We start from the raw sequence: 19602 nt of genomic DNA on the forward strand, positions 1-19602 counted from the left end.
ATTCTGTGCTGTATTCACATGTTTTCTCCTGTATTTTTATCTTTTTGCTCGATGATTTTTATACATGTTCCGTGTAAACAACTAATTGGATGAATATGTAAAGCTTGTAAGACAGCTTGTGCGGAAGTAGAATTTTGAATGATCTGTCAACTGTCAGAGTAACAGCTGAGAACTGTTATTGAGTTTTGTATATTGATAAATCAAAATTAAAATGGAAAAAAATTTAGAGCATTCAATGGAACAACTGTAAGTAGATTACAATTTTTTTAAGCTGTGAATTAATATGTTTTATTTTTTTTAGTATCAACACACCAGGAGTGTATGGGTGTGTTTTTGCAGATAGACATGGACTCTGTTTGGGAAGTAAGTTTTTGTATATTTGAAAAACATTCATGTCATTGATCAGCTGAGCTGTTTCTTTTTAAATACGCACTAATTGATCTCACTCAAAAAGCACCCATCAAAATGTAATATAAAAAACCTAAAAATTCATTGGGGTAGGATAAATTATCACTTACATAAATCAAACTAATCAGTACATAGATATAATAATGAAGAGAAAAATGGCAATTGCTAGAATTGTAAATTTGATTAAAAATACCTAAATTTTAAGAATAAGTTACAGATCAATGGATAACTAATATCAGAAGAAATGATTTTCAGAGAACATGAGAATATAATACACTAGATACCTAATATACCTTGATAGACCCATTGGTCAGAGAAGAAGAGGAAAACCCAGAACAAAGTTCCTTGATAACATAGATGAAGACATGAGAAATATGGGAATATGTGCTTGGTGGAATAAGGCTATAGATAGGAGCTACTGGAGAGAAATTCTTGAAAAAGCTAGGACCCACGCAGTGTTGTAAATCCAGAATAATGATGATGACATGCCTAATATAAATATGTAAGAAATATAAATAAAAAAAATTTGATGAAACATGTGAAAATGTAAGATTAGATTAATGCAAACTAAGAGACAATTTGAAAGTAACTCAATCAAAATTGTCTGATTGATAGTTAAAATTATTATCATGAAAGCAACAAACCAATTAAAAGTTATTGGTCAAAACTGATTAATGTGAATGGTTTGATCAAACATGGCAAGAAACTGACATGATTTTTTAAACTCTTGCAGATATTTTTTTAACCATGTTGTAGTTGTTTTGAACCAGTGGCGTAGAACCTTTACTTTTCCTGGAGGGTTAGGCGAAATATTTATTTTTGTTTTAATACATATACTAATAATATACGCATATTATATATATATATATATATATATATATATATATATATATATATATATATATATATATATATATATATAATGCCAATGGTCTTTCACTATAGATGACAGTGGCACACTCTTTTTATATGCAAATCCGTTGAAATTTAAAAATTTTGTGCAGAGGAAATACTGTGAATAGGTATATAGTAGTATGATTTATATGAACAATGTAAATAATCCAAAATATTTTATTGACACACACACACACACACACACACACACACAATATGGTATTTTAGATAAATTATAATGAAATTTAGTAAAACAAAAAGTATACACATTACTCTAACCTACTGATTATTATATCCAAATTTACTTACAAAACAATATAATATGATGAAAATAAGGCACAAATTAGTTCAAACGCAAAAACACAATAAATATCGACATCAGACGACTTTACACCGGCAAGACAGAAGGTTTGTATAAAAACAAAAGTTCGACAATAATATCGGTTATCAATGCTGAAGATTGCAAATTGCAAGTTATGAGATAATAAATATATTTTAAAGTAACTCAATACTGACTGAGTCATCTATTTTATAATAGATAAATAATTTAGGTATATGCTTACATATGTCTCTTTATACAAATATCTGCTTCGCAAGACTTGAAAAATTCAATGTGTAAAATTTAACCGGTGCCCGTGTCCCAGACAAGTGTGTACAAAATTACCAGTAAGGCGCGCCCGTGTCTGAGACGGGCACGTACGTTAAGGGGTTAATGAAATAACTATAGGATGATTTTAATTATTATATATCGAAGTGACAAAGAATGTGGAAAATATCATGGGCACAACACATAACAAACACGGAAACATTGATAAAGATGAAGAAAGAAATAGAAATACTTAACACTATAAAGGAAAGAAAAATAAGCTACTTTGGTCACAAGAACTAAAAATATGACTTGATTTGATAATATTGGTTATACAAGGGAAAGTTAAAGGAAATAGAGGACCTGGGAAATGCCGAACATCCTAGTTGAAAAATTTAAAGCAATGGAGTGGAAAACAACAATAGAACTCTTCAGAACTGCTGCAGACAGAGTAAAATGGGCTGTGATGATCGCCAATGTCCTTAAAGGATGAGGCTCACTAAGAAGAAGAATCAAAGTGACACCTAACAACAAGTAAGATAAATATAAATGCAATTGTCAATTCATCAGCACACCACAATCACAATATATTACATCATACAATTAGGTGTTGTCTATTTAAGAGACAAAAATTTACCCAAAATCCTCAGTAAACATTTGCTTGTAAATAAATGAATTTTTTTGTTTTTTGTCAATACTTAAGAAGTTTGTTGAAGCTGATTCCTTATATGTTCTCAGTATGCAGGTACAACTTACATATAGTTTAACTGATGTGTTATATATTTATTTATGTTGTATATATATTTTTTCAAATCTCCAATTTCAGTCTTTTTTTCTTGACAGAAAAAAAAAACATTTGTTTACAAACAGAAACAATATATGAGATCCCGTATGAGAACATGATTCTGTCAAACACCATTTTCATTTCTATAAATGCTTTTGAGTCTTGGCCATGCACTTGGTTACATAATATAACTTATTAACTTTTTACTTTTGCAGTGAAAGGAGAAACTACGACAAACAGTGCTGGCATTATTGGTGCAATTGCAGAAGAAGCATTAAAAATTGAACCAAATAGTAAACCTCCAGTTATACATTTTGAAAATGATAATCGTTCATGTACTATTCAAAGGATTGGTACTATAACTGGAGCTATTTTCAAGAATTTACAAAGCTAAACTATAAGTCCCATTTTAATACAATATAAAATATCTGTTTTACAATCACTTTTTGGATGTAGCATGACCATTTATTTTTTGGGTATATCTAGAATTTTTTTAAGATATTTTTGTAAATATTATTGTAGAATGGTATAGGATCGTTATAAGATAAAATAAAAGTGTTTCGATATAAGTTTAATTCATTAAAATATATACTATTGGATACTATGTAATAGTACACACTTGTGTGCATACTTTGTTTACACATGAAAGCAAATACTTGTTTATAATGATTAGATAAATTATCTAATATCGAGAAAAAAAAAATCTTCAAATTCAATTGGATCACATTAAATATTGTTGAATAAAAATTTGTTGACAAAAAAATGTGTGGAGAGCTATTAAAATGTTTTCTTATTAGTAAAAGACATATTTGATTTGCACTTCGTACAATTAGAACATGAAGTTACACTTATGTGTCACTCTCCCCAATTTCTTGTATGTTTGCAGAAGTTAAAAAGTTTACATGCATCAATTGAAGTAATTGATATGTTGTATGCTAGAAGTATACTGAAATGTACTCTAGTGTCTCAATCATAGATGGATGGCATTATACATCACTAGACCAAGCGCTATTTTCTCAAATTGTGGATTATGGCGCTTTCTGGTGGGAAATAGCATAAACTATCTACAGAATAAATTCCATTAGTCTGCTAGTAACGGTTATCCAGATATATTTAAAAAGACCAAGTGCCTTTCTTCTTATTCTGGATTTTGAATTTTGCATAACTAGACCAAGCGACTAATTTTGTGTATTAGTTTTGCATCGCGTGGCGTTTTAAATATGCTAAAACCTCCCAAGTTGAAGATGTCGAGTATCAATACGAAATTACCCCAGGTGAGTAGAGTTAAACACTCAGAATCTCACACTGAACAATCAGTCAGCCTCATGGATTCTGGGGGAGGCAAATATTCGACTGAATCAAATGAGAAAAACTACTCATCATTGCTTCGTATAGCCACTTACAATATAAGAACTATGAGGACCCAAGAACACCTTGACGAACTAGAACAAGAGCTCTCAAATATCAAATGGGATATAATTGGACTGTGTGAAACTCGCTTACCAGGAGAAGTATGTACCATCTTAAAATCTGGTCACCACCTATACCAGAAAAACGCCGTAGAAAATCATCACATAGGCGGTGTAGCGTTCCTGATAAACAAACGAGCTCCCTATAAAGTAACGAAGTTCTGTGCAGTATCAAACAGAGTCATATATCTTGCCATCGCTTTGAACAGCAGATACAGCTTACAGATAATACATGGATATGCACCGACAGGAAACTCAACAGATGAGGAAGCTGAATCATTTTACGAGGATCTGACAACAGCAAGGAACCAAGAAAAATCACACTTCGTAATAATCACAGGAGATTTTAATGCAAAAAATTGGAACAAAAGAAGAGGGCGATACACAATATATCGGTCGCTTTGGGCTGGACAACAGGAACGAAAGGGGTGAGATATTGTACAACTACTTAAACAACGAAAATTTATTTTGTCTCAACACTTTCTTTAAAAAAAAATCCAAACAACGTAAATGGACACGGATCAGCCCAGACAAGAAAACTAAGAACGAAATAGACTATATACTCTCCAATAACAAAAACATATGCACCGACGTGACAGTACTAAACAAATTCTATACCGGAAGTGACCATAGATTGGTTAGAGCGAATATTAAAATACAGACGAGAGTAGAACGAAACAAACTTATTAAACGAGAACGATACCCAACCACCGATGTCCTATTTCAAAAACAAACGGAATACCAAAAAGAGCTTAGCACAAGACTAAAATCAGTAGAGACACTGAGACAAATGGATATAAACGGACTAGCCAATAAAATAAAAGTAACTGTAACAACATCGGTTAAGAAAATATGCTCAAACACGAAAACAGCCAAAACATCTAAACTTCAACCTAATACAATTAAATTACTAAAAGAAAGACGAAACAGAACAGATCGAACTTCGGACAGCTTCAAAAGTTTAAACAAAAACGTGAAGAAAAAAATTAGGAACGATCATAGAAACTATACTAACAATCTAATAAAAAATATAATACAAGTTAACTGCAATATGAAAGTACTCAAAGCAAAAAACTCAAACGGCACAAGAAAAATCATAGAAATAAAAAATGAGAAAAACGTCACCGTCCGAGACAGAAAGGAAATAAGCGAGACCATTGAAAAATTCTACACTAAATTATACTCGGCTAATACACAACCACAACAACGACGTACTGAACGAACAATAATTAACACCGGCTCAGAAGAAATATCGGACATAACCGACTATGAAATAAGAATGGCCCTAAATCAACTAAAAACGAATAAATGTCCGGGAGAGGATAAAATTACAGTCGAAATGTTGAAAATAGGTGGAAGAAAAATAGAACAGGTATTAAATATTTTATTTAATAAAGTAATTGATGAAGGAAAGATTCCTCAAGAATGGTACAACTCCGAAGTCATTTTACTATTCAAGAAAGGAGACAAAGCAAACATCGAGAATTACCGACCAATATCCTTGCTCTCACAACTGTATAAATTACTAACTAAAATCATAACCAACCGCCTAACACATAAGCTCGATTTCTATCAACCTATCGAGCAGGCTGGATTCAGAAAACATTTTAGTACCATAGACCACTTGCACACCGTAAGAACACTGATAGAAAAATGCACCGAGTATAATGTTCCAATTCATATGGCGTTCGTCGATTTCCATAAAGCATTCGATTCCATCGAATTATGGGCAGTGCTTGAATCTCTAGAAAACGCACGTATAGATTCAAGATACACTAACATAATTAAAAACATATATGAAAATGCCACCATGCAGATAAAGCTGGACGAAAGCACAAAAACTAATCCCATAAGACTACAACGGGGAGTAAGACAAGGAGACACCATCTCTCCCAAACTATTTACCCTTGCTCTAGAAGACATTTTTAAGAAACTAGAATGGAACAATAAAGGTATCAAAAGCGACAGATCATACTTAAACCACTTGCGATTCGCAGATGACATAGTTTTAATAGCCGACAATATCCAAGAACTAAATGATATGTTACAACAATTAAATGCAGTTTCAGAAGCGGTAGGCTTAAAAATGAACTACAGCAAAACAAAAATACTGAGCCGAGACCAGACAAATATAACAATACAAAATCATACCATAGAAAATGTTGAACATTATGTATATCTAGGTCATGTTATCAAACTAGGAAAACCAAATCAAGATGCTGAAATTAAAAGAAGAACACAACTGGCATGGGGCGCTTTCGGCAAATTAGCATATATCTTGAAAAACACCTCCATTCCTGTAAACTTAAAGAAAAAGGTGTATAACACATGCATACTACCAGTTTGTACTTACGGCTTGGAGACAGTAGCCCTTACCAAAAAACCTGCTAAAAAATTAGAAACAACGCAAAGAGCAATGGAACGAATCATGCTTGGAATATCACTAAGAGACAAGATTAGAAACACCGAGATAAGACGTAGAACGAAGATTGGGGATATTGTGGAAGAAATTGCAAAAATGAAATGGCGCTGGGCTGGTCACGTAGCCCGATATAATGACAACAGGTGGACACGGAGAATTCTAGAATGGAGACCAAGGACAACAACAAGAAGCACGGGAAGACCTCAAAAAAGATGGGTAGATGACATAAGAACAGTGGCAGGCAAACAGTGGATTAGATTGGCGCAAGATAGAGAAAGATGGAAGCAATTGGGAGAGACCTACATTCAGGAGTGGATGGAAAATGGTTGACAAAGAAGAAGAAGAAGAAGAAGAGTTTTGCATCAGTAGACAAAACGCCTCTTGCGAGCGTTTTAGTGATTGTAAATCGAATATTTGGCAACACATGTACATGAACGTTGTTGACAATAACTTGTTGAGGCGTTTAGGTTAAGAAGTAGTGGCAGTTATTGCTTAAATTTTTCTATAAAATAACTTGTCTCAGTGACCTAGTGTACGGGAGGTCCAAATAGTTGAGTACTTCCAGATGTGGAACCCAAAGACGTTATTCCTATTCCGTATTATATTTATTTAACTTTCATATTTTGTAAAAGAACTACTTAAAATACACTGCTTTCTCAAAACATAGTGATTTTTATTTATAAAAGTAAACCTTAACCCTCTGAGATTAATTAATCAGTAGTGTTACATGCTAGAGTGTCGTCCCAACGTGTCGCGTTATAAACCGTTATTAAGTATGATTGAAAATGAACAATTTTAAATCAAGAACGAGATATATGATTGCCAGTGCTGTAGTATCACATAAACTAGAAGATGTACAGGTAAGCAAATGAAGTAAATTATAAATTGTAACGATGCTTTGATCGTTTAACAGTTCGAACCGTGGGAGTGTCAATATTTGCGCATCCACTTCTACGACGTGACTTCGTAGTGGGATTCAGGACGGCTATTTAAGGCGTGTGAATAGCGGAATTAGACAGTCTTGTAGCTAGCGCTCTAGGCTCCCTGACTCGCCAGTGTAGTGAACCAGCGAGACATTCTGGACAGAGATAGTTCCGTATTGAGGATCATACTCTGTCCCTAATCAAGCGGAACCCATCGGTATTGCGTATTGAGCATTACCGTGGATCTGCACAGAACCAACCGGGACAGAGACTTCCGTATTGAGGATCATACTCTGTCCTTAGCCAAGCGGAACCCGTCGGCATTGTGTATTGAACATTGCCGTGGGTCTGCACAGCTAAATATTTTGTTTGCGAGCATATACGGAGTTTTCTCTGAATTGAAGCGAAAACGAGTATATTAGTAGTACTAATTAGTTTCTTTTCTTTTATAGACGTTTGCCGGGGAATATTCATTCATCGCGGGACCCAGACGGAAACGTAGAATTCATTTTATTTTTGTTTTATAAATATACAACGTAGAATTTCTTTTTTTAGTTTTTTTTATTTATTGTATATATATATACTTAATAGATTTATTTTTATTTCAAACCTGTGTTTTACTGAGTCTGTCGCCCCGAAAGAGCTACCCATCACAAACTGGCGCCCGAGCAAAAATTAATAACATGCCGACAGATAAAGACACAGACTCAGTAACAGGTACGTCGTGGATAAACCGACTTTGCAAAGAGGAATTGCAGAGCGAGGCCGAAAAATACGGCTTAGATCCCAAGGGAACCGTCGACGAATTGAGAACACGACTCAGAACCTATTTTAAAAATCGCGAGGAAGCGACAGGAACAATCCCAAAAGAAAAAATGTCCAAGGGAACAGAATCCGACACACTGACCCAGGAAATTTTGGGCATTCGAAGACAATTACAGGAGTTAGCAATAACGAAACAAATGGGGCAACCAGAATTGCTAAATCAAGTACGAAAGTGGAACACACACTTCGACAAGAAACATTCGGATGCAATAGAATTCTTAGAGAGGATAGACGAATTAAGCTTGGCCTACGAGATCGATAAACAAGATCTGCTAAGAGCATTACCAGAATTATTAGGAGACCACGCTTTGTTATGGTACAGAAACAATAACAAAAATTGGAAGTCATGGACAGATTTCAGCGAAGATTTTAAAAAAGCTTTCTATCCCAGGGGCTATTTGCTACAACTAGAAGAGGAAATCCGAAACAGAAAACAAAGACTGAAAGAAGCCAGATTACAGCTGAACTTCGAGAAATGCACGTTTTGCCAGTCAGAACTCAGATACTTAGGACATGTGGTTGGAGCAGAAGGAATAAAAACCGACCCGGAGAAAACCAACGCTATAACCGGACTTACAGCACCGAGAAATGTGCGTCAACTCCGCCGGTTCCTAGGAATAACATCATGGTACCGCCGATTCATAGAGAACTATTCGACAATAGCAGGACCGCTAAACATGCTTCTGAAGAAGAAGATAAGATGGAAATGGACCGATAAGCAGGAAAACGCGTTTGAAGAGCTAAAATCAAAACTTACATCGGCCCCAGTATTAGCATGCCCCGATTTTTCGAAAACATTTTACCTGCAAACAGATGCGTCGAACTGTGGACTTGGAGTTGCACTAACACAGAAATACGACGGCCAGGATAAAGTAATTGCATATGCTAGTCGAACCCTTACACCAGCCGAGACAAAATATTCCACAACGGAAAAAGAATGTCTATCCATCGTGTACGGGATAAAGCAAATGAGGCCGTATATAGAAGGATACAATTTTAAGGTCATATCAGACCATCAGTCCCTCAAATGGCTGAAGAACCTTAAAAACCCGTCAGGTAGGTTAGCCAGGTGGAGTTTAGAACTGCAACAGTACGATTTCGAGGTAATATATAGAAAGGGAGTCCTCAACAAGGTAGCAGATGCTTTGTCACGACAACCACAAGAAAACCAGAGCGAAGAACCAGAGTCGGAATTATTAGCATCAGAACTGGAATCATGCAGTTGGTACGATAATTTATATAGGAATGTACTCCAGAACCCAGACGATTTCCCGGATTTACAAATATCAAACGGGAAATTATATAAACACGTTTGGAGCAGCCGTAATTTAGCCGACCCAGAGTTTAATAACCCATGGAAATTATGCGTACCAAGATATAAAAGGAAAGATATTTTGGAGGAAAATCATGACTCGACCACAGCAGGCCACTTAGGAATTGCAAAAACAATTTGCCGAATAGCGCAAAAGTACTATTGGCCTAAGATGTTTAAACAAATTGCAGACTACGTTAGAGCCTGTACGAAGTGCCTCCAATATAAACCGTCTCAAATGCAACCAGCCGGGAAAATGCAACCGTCCACTGTAGAAAAGCCTTGGCATACTGTCTCAGTTGATTTAATGGGACCATTCCCAAGACCTGCAAAAGGAAACATTTTCTTAATAGTCGTGCAAGACCGGTTTACCAAATGGGTCGTCGCTCAGCCAATAAGAGCAGCATCTACGAACGCAATCATCGACACTCTACGATCAAAAGTAGTCATGCAATTCGGTATCCCGAAGAAAATTGTCTCGGACAACGGCGCGCAATTTACAAGCGGAAATTTTAAGGCGTTCCTAAAGTCCTATAACATAAATCACATTCTAACACCGCCGTACTCACCTCAATGCAATCCAGTAGAACGAATGAACAAAGTACTGAAAACGATGATAGCTACTTACGTGGAGGATAACCATAAAGACTGGGACAAATTCATACCAGAATTCTGCTACGCCATAAATTCGTCAAGACACGATTCAACAGGATTTTCACCAGCGCTTCTTAATTTCGGAAGGGAATTAGACACAACAGAGGCGACAAATGGACAAGATATACAGGGGTATGCAGAAAACTTAAACAAGTTAGAAGCGTTAAGAGAACTAGCGAAAGTGCACATGGAACACGCTTTCGAGGACCAAAAGAAACATTACGATCTAAGACGAAGAGACTGGCAGCCACATCCAGGAGATCGAGTCATGAAAAAGGAACACCATCTATCATCAGCTAGTGCAGCTTTCACCAGCAAACTAGCGCCGAAGTACTCAGGACCATACATAGTAACGTCAGTAATATCACCAGTAATAGTAAAACTGAAATTGGCCGATAGTAGTAGCCGCAAGCAGATGACGGCGCACGTAAAAGATTTAAAACCATGGGGAGGAAGATTGTAATAAAGATACCGAGAGGGATAGATGGCATCACGAGGCTGTAGACACCATCTACACAAAAAAAAGGGTATGTTACTTTTTTTTTTTTTTCAAAGAGAAGGGGGTGTAACGATGCTTTGATCGTTTAACAGTTCGAACCGTGGGAGTGTCAATATTTGCGCATCCACTTCTACGACGTGACTTCGTAGTGGGATTCAGGACGGCTATTTAAGGCGTGTGAATAGCGGAATTAGACAGTCTTGTAGCTAGCGCTCTAGGCTCCCTGACTCGCCAGTGTAGTGAACCAGCGAGACATTCTGGACAGAGATAGTTCCGTATTGAGGATCATACTCTGTCCCTAATCAAGCGGAACCCATCGGTATTGCGTATTGAGCATTACCGTGGATCTGCACAGAACCAACCGGGACAGAGACTTCCGTATTGAGGATCATACTCTGTCCTTAGCCAAGCGGAACCCGTCGGCATTGTGTATTGAACATTGCCGTGGGTCTGCACAGCTAAATATTTTGTTTGCGAGCATATACGGAGTTTTCTCTGAATTGAAGCGAAAACGAGTATATTAGTAGTACTAATTAGTTTCTTTTCTTTTATAGACGTTTGCCGGGGAATATTCATTCATCGCGGGACCCAGACGGAAACGTAGAATTCATTTTATTTTTGTTTTATAAATATACAACGTAGAATTTCTTTTTTTAGTTTTTTTTATTTATTGTATATATATATACTTAATAGATTTATTTTTATTTCAAACCTGTGTTTTACTGAGTCTGTCGCCCCGAAAGAGCTACCCATCACAAAATATGATTATACAGATCATACCTGTACCAACATTTTTGTGACAAAGTTGGAATTTTTATCTATGTATAAGAAGTGTGTTGTTAAATTAAAGTTGTGTCGGCAACTTCGTGTTGATTTATTTTGTAGTAGTGTTGTTTTGTTTGTAATACAGTGTTTCCCAATTAACTGTAAATAAGCAAACGCTCGCTAATTTGATGATATTTGATGATTTCTTGATTATGATTTGGTGAATATTTTGATCTAGTTTTATTTTGTATTTTTGTATTTTTTTTGCAGACTGAAGCACATCAATTGGCACTAGATGATAGCGTTGATCTTATAGAACTTGTTCCAGTTGCTTGGGAAACCCCATTAAATAATAAGAAAAATCCTGACAATGAAATTTCTGTTGAAAATACTCATCAAATTCTTGAGGTTGAACTACCAGAAGATGCACAAGAAGAATCACTGCAGATACATTCAACTTCTAAAGTAGAAACAAGAAGTAACATTACTCCTCAGCAGGAACAAAAAGCAGAGGAAATAGCATTAAACAGTGAAGTAATAAAAAACTATTCGCCCATGGGAAGACAAAAAACGGAATGAAAGCTATGAGACGTCCAATGGGTGTTCGAGATTGTCGTGGTCAAAGTGGAGGTCATAACAAAATTAACGATAATCGTGTACAAAAAGTAATTGCGCACATAACGAAATTCCGCAATTAGCAAAAGCGCAAATAACGAAGTAAAAGTCACATTACAGAAGAGCTAACACAGAAAGAGAATATTGTATATTGAAGAAGCAGACAATGATCCTGTTAAATTTTTGTTTATAAAAAAAATATTTTTAACACGATTTAATCTTCAAAGAAAAAACTTAAAAAAAGATACTTGTAGCAGATGTGATTGTTTTGAATTAGAAATTAAAAATTGTGCAGATAAGGAAAAATTAAGCAAGTTAAAAGAAGAAAAAAATGTGCACTTAGAAGAAGCTGAAAATGCACAATCTAGATGAAAGCTAGACATGAAGATGAGCAACGATTAACCAAAAGTGGAAACCTTGTGTTTTGACTTAGAACAAACTCTTCCCCTTCCGAGAATTCCAACAAATATCGTATATTATAAGCGTCAATTATGTATTTACAACCTTGGTATCCATAGCGGCAAGGATAACAAAGGTCATTGTTATGTTTGGATAGAAGGTGAAGCTGGTCGGGGAGCCCAGGAAGTAGGCAGTTGTCTTAAGAACCACATAAGAAAATGTTACTTTTGCAAAACATGTAATTTTGTGGTCACTCTTGTGGCGGCCAAAACCGCAACATCAAAATAGTTTTGATTCTGAAAACGATTTTGGAAACTCATCCTACCATTGAAAAAATTACATTACGCTATCTCTTTCCTGGTCATAGTTTTTGACCCAATGATAGTGATTTTGGAAATATTGAAAATGCCCTAAAATTTCAATGTTTATATACCGTTGATGATTACCTAAACGTGATGAAGAAATCCCGTAAGAAGAACCCACTAGTAGTTCATAGAATGAAAAAAGAAGAATTCGTTGGACCAAAGAAGTTGAAAACTATGATTACAAACCGTACCTCAGACAGAAAACAGTAAGGTAATCTGGCTTAAAACAAGAGAAATTGAAATAAGAAAGGATAAACCATTGAGTATTTTTATGAAAACTGATTTTAACGCTACTGAAGTTGAAGTAGATCTTCACAAGAAACTTCAAAAAGGTCGGCCCGTTGCAATGCAATCCCTAAGTAACCACTTGATTCTTCTTTGGCCACAGGCAAGCCATTTTCTGTACCCAAGCTTAAGGACTTAAAATATTTATTGCACTTAATACCAAATGATGCAAAACCTCTGTATCGCTCCCTTTTCAGTAACAATACAGTAGAAGATGACATTGACGAATTTGATGGAGACTTAGACTTTGGCATACAAGATGAGTAATGTTTATTTACTATTTTCATAACATTCAGAAAATTGTAACCACAGTTAACACTGAGTTTAGGTTTTTTTATATTTTTGATTAATTTCTTAAGTACCTAAAATATATAATATTCAAAACAACGACTTTTATTGTCATACCGAATTTCAATAGAGTGAAAACTTTGAAGTCAAATATCTCAAAATCAATTTTTGGCGCTTGGTCTAGTGATGCATAACGTCGTCCAGATACATTAATAATAAATTATTTTTAGAACTCTGTGCTACCAACAGTTATCATTTTGGCGCCAAATCAAAAACATTTTGAAATTAATTAATTAATTGTAAAGGCATGACAGTACATACTAAAAAGGAGTGTAAATATAGTATGTCTACTATAATTATAGTATGGTTGCTAATACTGCTTCTGGCATATTTTTTTATTAGTTACAAAAAAAAGTACACTAGTAATTTTAAATGGTAACTGGTCTATACACATAAACAAATTGGTATATCTGGATCTAGAAAATCAACAGGAATATAGTGGCCATTGTGTCCACTCAGCTACTACGTTAATACAGGCACGCAAGATATATAGAAAATGATGTGCAAAATTGAATAAATGTATCATCCGAAAACTTTCTCTCAATGCCAATTCTTTCTCCTACACGAATGTTATGATGTATGTACACGAATTAGACTCGGTCTAATTGTTTTAAAAATTTTGTCGGTTGTATAAGCTTTAACTGTAATAATAATTTTATAGACGTTAATCATTTAGAAGTAAATGTATATATAATTTTTTTTCTGTCACTTGGTTTAAATATAGTTCTTATTATATTATATTATATATATATATATATATATATATATATATATATATATATATATATATATATATATATATATATATATATATATATATATATATATATATATATATATATATATATATATATATATATATATATATATATATATATATATATATATATATATATATATATATATATATATATATATATGTATGTGCAGAAAATAACACTTATTTCAGTTCGTACGATTTGCGGTAATTTATTTTAATGTTAATTCTGGAATTTCACGTTTATACTCAGTTTCTGTTGTTCCGCTTATTTATCTGAGAGATGTTACTTTTTTTTCTTGTTATTATTTCTCTTTATAAGCAATTTTACTTGTTCATTGGCGGAATAATACCTCTATGGAAGGTTATCACTTCATCTTTTGCGCGATCGTCCGATACTTCTTCTGCCGATTCGTGACTTATCTCTTGCAATTTTGACGTCACGGGTCTCCTCCATTCTGCTTATGTGATTATTCCATTCTTTTTTTCTATTTTGTGTCAATTCATTTATACACTTTACGTTACATTTTCTTCTAATGTGTTCACTTCTCTTTTGATTTCTCAGCGTATTTCCTATAATTGTTCTCAGTACTCTCATTTCTGGCATTCTGCCATGATTATTCCATTCTTTTTTTCTATTTTGTGTCAATTCATTTATACACTTTACGTTACATTTTCTTCTAATGTCTTCACTTCTCTTTTGATTTCTCAGTGTATTTCCTATAATTGTTCTCAGTACTCTCATTTCTGCCTTTTCCATTATTCTTTGCGTTGTGGCTGTGTCGGGTCTTGGTTCTGAGGCATCTGTCATTATATGTCTTACACTGGCTTTATAAATTGATATCATCTCAGTGTTAATGTGTCTGTTTAGCCATATAGTGTTATTAAGGCATTCTGCCAGTCTATTTGCTTTTAGTACTTGATCTTTCACTTCTTTGTCCAGGTCTCCGTAGCTAGACAGTGTAATTCCCAGGTATTTTATTTCCATTATTTGTGCAATACTGATGCCATCAATTTCTATTTTACATCTAGTTGGTTCTTTGCTGACTACTATTGTTTTAGTTTTCTGAGATGAAATTGTCATAATAAATTCATAATGCCAGGTATTTTATTTCCATTACCTATGTGGTTATTCCATTCTTTTTTTCTATTTTGTATCCATTCATTTATACACTATACGTTACATTTTCTTTTCGATTTCTCAGAGCATTCCCTGTAATTCTTCTCAGTAGTCTCATCTCTGCCGCGTCCATTATTCTTTGCGTTGTGGCTGTGTCGGGTCTTGTTTCTGCTAATGGCATCAATTTCTATTTTACATCTGTGGTCCTTTATATCAATCTGTTTTGAACATTTTACAGAAAATATTTCCAATATACCAGATCTAATTTCGCTAATTGCTCAAACACTCCAAATATAAATATTAATTCAACATAATATTATCAATCAATAACTTGTTTTGTTAGGATTTAACTGTTTTTGATTCATACTTTCTGGTCGTGGAGTAAATAGAGTTTCGATATGTATGTTATTGATATTACAAAATTTTTTATGATCTAAACAAACCTAAAATAGTGCAAAAAGCAATTATTTATTGAATTTCTATCAACAAAATGCAAAAATAGCTTAATAGTCGGCAGAAACTGTGTCTTTATTAATTAAATAATTTGAAAAATACCATAAACAAAAGGTTTAGAAATTCTATCACCTCAACAAAAACCTATTCAGGCGCAGATGTCTTCTCAGATCATAGTCTATTGGTTACAAATATCAACATACGACTCAAAATAATTCATAAGAAAATGAGGCCCAAGATAGATATAAGACTACTAAAAGAAAATGACACCCAGAAAAAAGTAAAAACAGAGATTAATAAGAATTTTGCGAAAATAGTTGAAGACACTACTAGAGGCATATAAGAACAGTGGAACGAAATGAAGACATCTATTACCACAATTGCGCATGAATATTTAAAATCAAAAAGAGAAAAGAAACAAGAATGGATGACAAATAAAATATTCCAGATGATGGAAGAGCGAAGAAAATTAAAAGGTAGAAATGACAACGAATACAAAAAGTTGCATAAGACCATACTAAAGGAGATAAAAGGAGCAAAAGAAGCATGGCTGACGGAGAAATGTACGGAAGTTGAAACACTACAACGCAAACATGACGATTTCCATATGCACAAAAAAAATTAAAGAGGTACAGAATACCAGAAAACAACGCAATACATGCATAGTTGTAGATATTGAAGGCCAGATTTTGACTACCATTGAAGATAAATTACGAAGATGGAAAAAATACATGCAAGAATTATTCAAAGATGCAGCACGAAATCTGACTGAAATAAACAATCCCTACGGCCCAGAAATAACAAACGAAGAAGTAACTATGGCCATTAAGCGGATTAAAGATGGGAAATCACCAGGACCTGATGAGGTGCATGGTGAAATTTTAAAGCTATTAGAGGCACACCGAATCACTGGTCTTACGAAACTATTCAACATCTACGAGACTGGTTACTTACCAAAAGACTGGCTACTATCGATATTCATTCCACTTCCTAAAAAACAAAACGGTAAAAAATGTGAAGAACATAGATTAATTAGTTTGATGAGCCATCTACTTAAAATACTCCTTACTATCATTCACTCGCGCATATACACCAAATTAGAAGTTTAATTTGGATTCAGAGCAGGACTCGGAACGAGGGAAGCACTTTTTAGTTTGCAAGTTCTAATACAGAGAGCCAGGGATGTCAACTGCGATGTGTATGCATATTTCATTGATTTCGAGAAGGCATTTGATAAAGTTCCACATGGGAAGCTAATCGATATCCTAAAAACATTAGGACTCGATGGTAAGGATATAAGACTGATCCGAGATCTTCACAGACGAAAAAGGAGTTAGACAAGGTTGCATATTGTCACCGGCATTATTTAACATAAATACTCTGAAAACATCTTTAGAGAGGCCTTGGACGAATCAGAAGATGGGATTGCTGTAAATGGTCAACTTATAAACAATATTACTAACTATTAACTATTACTATATACTATTAACTACCGGGAAGAAGACGCATTTCCTGGCTTCAAAATTTGCGAAAGTGGTATAACACGACTACCACTGAACTGTTCCGCGCTGCAATAAGCAAAGTGAAGATAGCCGTGATGATCGCCAACGTCCGGAACGGATAGGCACTTTAAGAAGAAGATAAACAATATTAGATATGCAGATGTTACAGTGTTGCTAGCAGATCGTGCGCAGGGGCTTCAAAGGATGATTGATAACATTGTAGAAGCATGTAACAAATACGGCCTAAAACTAAATTGTAAGAAGACAAAAATAATGATCATTAGTAAGAACACCAACATTATTACAATAGGCGATACACCGTTAGAAAGAGTGGAAAAAATATGCTATTGGGGCTGCAATATTAAGGATACTTGGGATCACAGCTACGAAATAAAAACTCGTATTGAAAAAGCCAGAAGATTTTTCAATCAAGAAGATTCTCTGCAACTTATCTTTAAGTATCAATATCCGCATAAGAATTCTTAGATGTTACGTCTTTAGTGTCCTCCTATGTGGAGTAGAAAGCTGGAGCCTTACAGAAGATGACATAAAACGATTAGAGGCATTTGAAATGTGGTGCTACCGACGTATGTTGAGGGTCTCATAGATACACCACACAAGTAACATAACTATTCTCCAGAGGCTAAGAAAAGACAAAGAAATTAACACCATAAAAAACAGAAAATTGGCTTACTTCGGCCACATCATGCGTAATGATAAATACCATGAAGAGATCTTTTAGAAATACAAAAATGTTATTTATTATGAATCTTTTGTCAATTAGAAGTTTGTATTGTGTTTAAATTTAATAATACAAATTCTTCATTATAATAATTATTTTTTTCATAGCTTATATTCTGTTGTTCTAGGAAACTTACAGGAAAAATAACAGTCACTATATTGGGTAACAATTAATATATTACTGTAAATAAAAACTATGTATGTATCACATTCTTTTTAAGTTAATGGAAAGCTAATCAACTTTAAGTGAACTTCTTCGTTCCTTAAACTTGTCTAGGGCTAATCTTAATATCACAACATTGTCTAATGCCCATATGGAAATTGTGATAAAGAAAAATACTGCACCTACTCCAATGTGGATAATTAAGGATTTTTGTAGAATGTACATCTAAAAATTAAGAATCAATTAAAAAAATATATGCTAAACCTGTTGATTTTTATGAATTAACAAGCATATCTTGACAGTTCGAATTTACGTAGAGAAAGACGTAAAGAGCGAAAAAGATAGTAATTTTCAAAGGTGAATCGTAGATGCATGTTGAAGTAAAAAGATACTTTTAGCGTCGTTAAAAGTCTCTAGTAAGAGGCTTTGAATTTGCGGTTCACCTAATTTACTATCAGAGAGGTCTCTGGACTTCTTGTTACTTCGTATAGATGTCGCTGCTAGCGTACCTGGCTGTTATTTTGGTTATAATAACCAAATACTAGACTGCATTTCATTTCAGTTGAACTTCCACAAGTGCTCCTGATGATGAGTTGAATAACTCGAAACACGTGTAGAGCAATGGTGGAGTTCCGATTGAAATGAAATGCAATCTTTTACTTTCATTAAACGTCTTTCTCTACGTAAAGAGCGAAAAAGATAGTAATTTTCAAAGGTGAATCGTAGATGCATGTCGAAGTAAAAGGATACTTCTAGCGTCGTTAAAAGTCTCTAGTAAGAGGCTTTGAATTTGCGGTTCACCTAATTTACTATCAGAGAGGTCTCTGGACTTCTTGTTACTTCGTGTATATATATATATATATATATATATATATATATATATATATATATATATATATATATATATATATATATATAATTTAAAAATACTATAGAATATAAAATATAATTTAAATAACACACACTGATAATAACACTATAGAGATACAACAAAATAACATAAATCTCTAAATAGACTAAATGCTCAATGATAAATTAAAAAGTATTTTCATATTATGTTTAGTCAGCGTACAACTTCATTGTAAACACACACACAAACTTAATCATGATCAGTGGGTAAGTCAGACTGCCGCACCATAACTGGCTCATCATACTTGTGATGTACATCATATTTGTGCTGGGACTACTGCCAATTCCAATGTATAAGCACCATCGGGTTCAGGGAATGAATGGTGCAGGCGAAACAGTGTTGCCTTAAGCAACGCCTCCGAGAGCTGATAAATCCTCTGGGTATTATAGCCTTAGCACGGTAA

General features: G+C 34.3%; 3 protein-coding genes across 3 annotated transcripts in view; 2 read left to right on the forward strand and 1 right to left on the reverse strand.

Annotated features, from left to right (window-relative positions):
• The first annotated feature begins 123 nt into the window (after positions 1-123).
• Lamtor5 (Late endosomal/lysosomal adaptor, MAPK and MTOR activator 5) lies at positions 124-3241 on the forward strand. Its single transcript, XM_072524694.1, has 3 exons — positions 124-246; positions 302-363; positions 2888-3241. The coding sequence occupies exons 1-3, from the start codon at positions 212-214 to the stop codon at positions 3064-3066; spliced, it is 276 nt and encodes a 91-aa protein (XP_072380795.1). The 5' UTR covers positions 124-211; the 3' UTR covers positions 3067-3241.
• A 651-nt stretch (positions 3242-3892) lies between these two features.
• Positions 3893-4573, forward strand: LOC140435999 (uncharacterized). The gene has a single exon (XM_072524711.1). The coding sequence runs from the start codon at positions 3893-3895 to the stop codon at positions 4571-4573; it is 681 nt and encodes a 226-aa protein (XP_072380812.1).
• A 13712-nt stretch (positions 4574-18285) lies between these two features.
• LOC140437152 (man(5)GlcNAc(2)-PP-dolichol translocation protein RFT1) overlaps positions 18286-19602 on the reverse strand; it is a 48239-nt gene continuing 46922 nt past the window's right edge. Inside the window, exon 10 of the mRNA XM_072526493.1 lies at positions 18286-18514. Within this exon, the coding sequence (XP_072382594.1) occupies positions 18359-18514 (156 nt within the window). The 3' untranslated portion in view covers positions 18286-18358. The remainder of the gene's footprint in view (positions 18515-19602) is intronic.

The sequence above is a fragment of the Diabrotica undecimpunctata genome, chromosome 3, assembly GCF_040954645.1.
Source record: "Diabrotica undecimpunctata isolate CICGRU chromosome 3, icDiaUnde3, whole genome shotgun sequence".
Taxonomy (NCBI): domain Eukaryota; kingdom Metazoa; phylum Arthropoda; class Insecta; order Coleoptera; family Chrysomelidae; genus Diabrotica; species Diabrotica undecimpunctata.

Bases quoted from the DNA above. Each gene is read 5' to 3' on its own strand.
- Lamtor5 (XM_072524694.1), top strand. From the start codon at position 212: ATGGAAAAAAATTTAGAGCATTCAATGGAACAACT. The intron at 247-301 runs GTAAGTAGATTA...TATTTTTTTTAG, and splicing joins GAGCATTCAATGGAACAACT to TATCAACACACCAGGAGTGT. The intron at 364-2,887 runs GTAAGTTTTTGT...TTACTTTTGCAG, and splicing joins ACATGGACTCTGTTTGGGAA to TGAAAGGAGAAACTACGACA.
- LOC140435999 (XM_072524711.1), top strand. From the start codon at position 3,893: ATGCTAAAACCTCCCAAGTTGAAGATGTCGAGTATCAATACGAAATTA.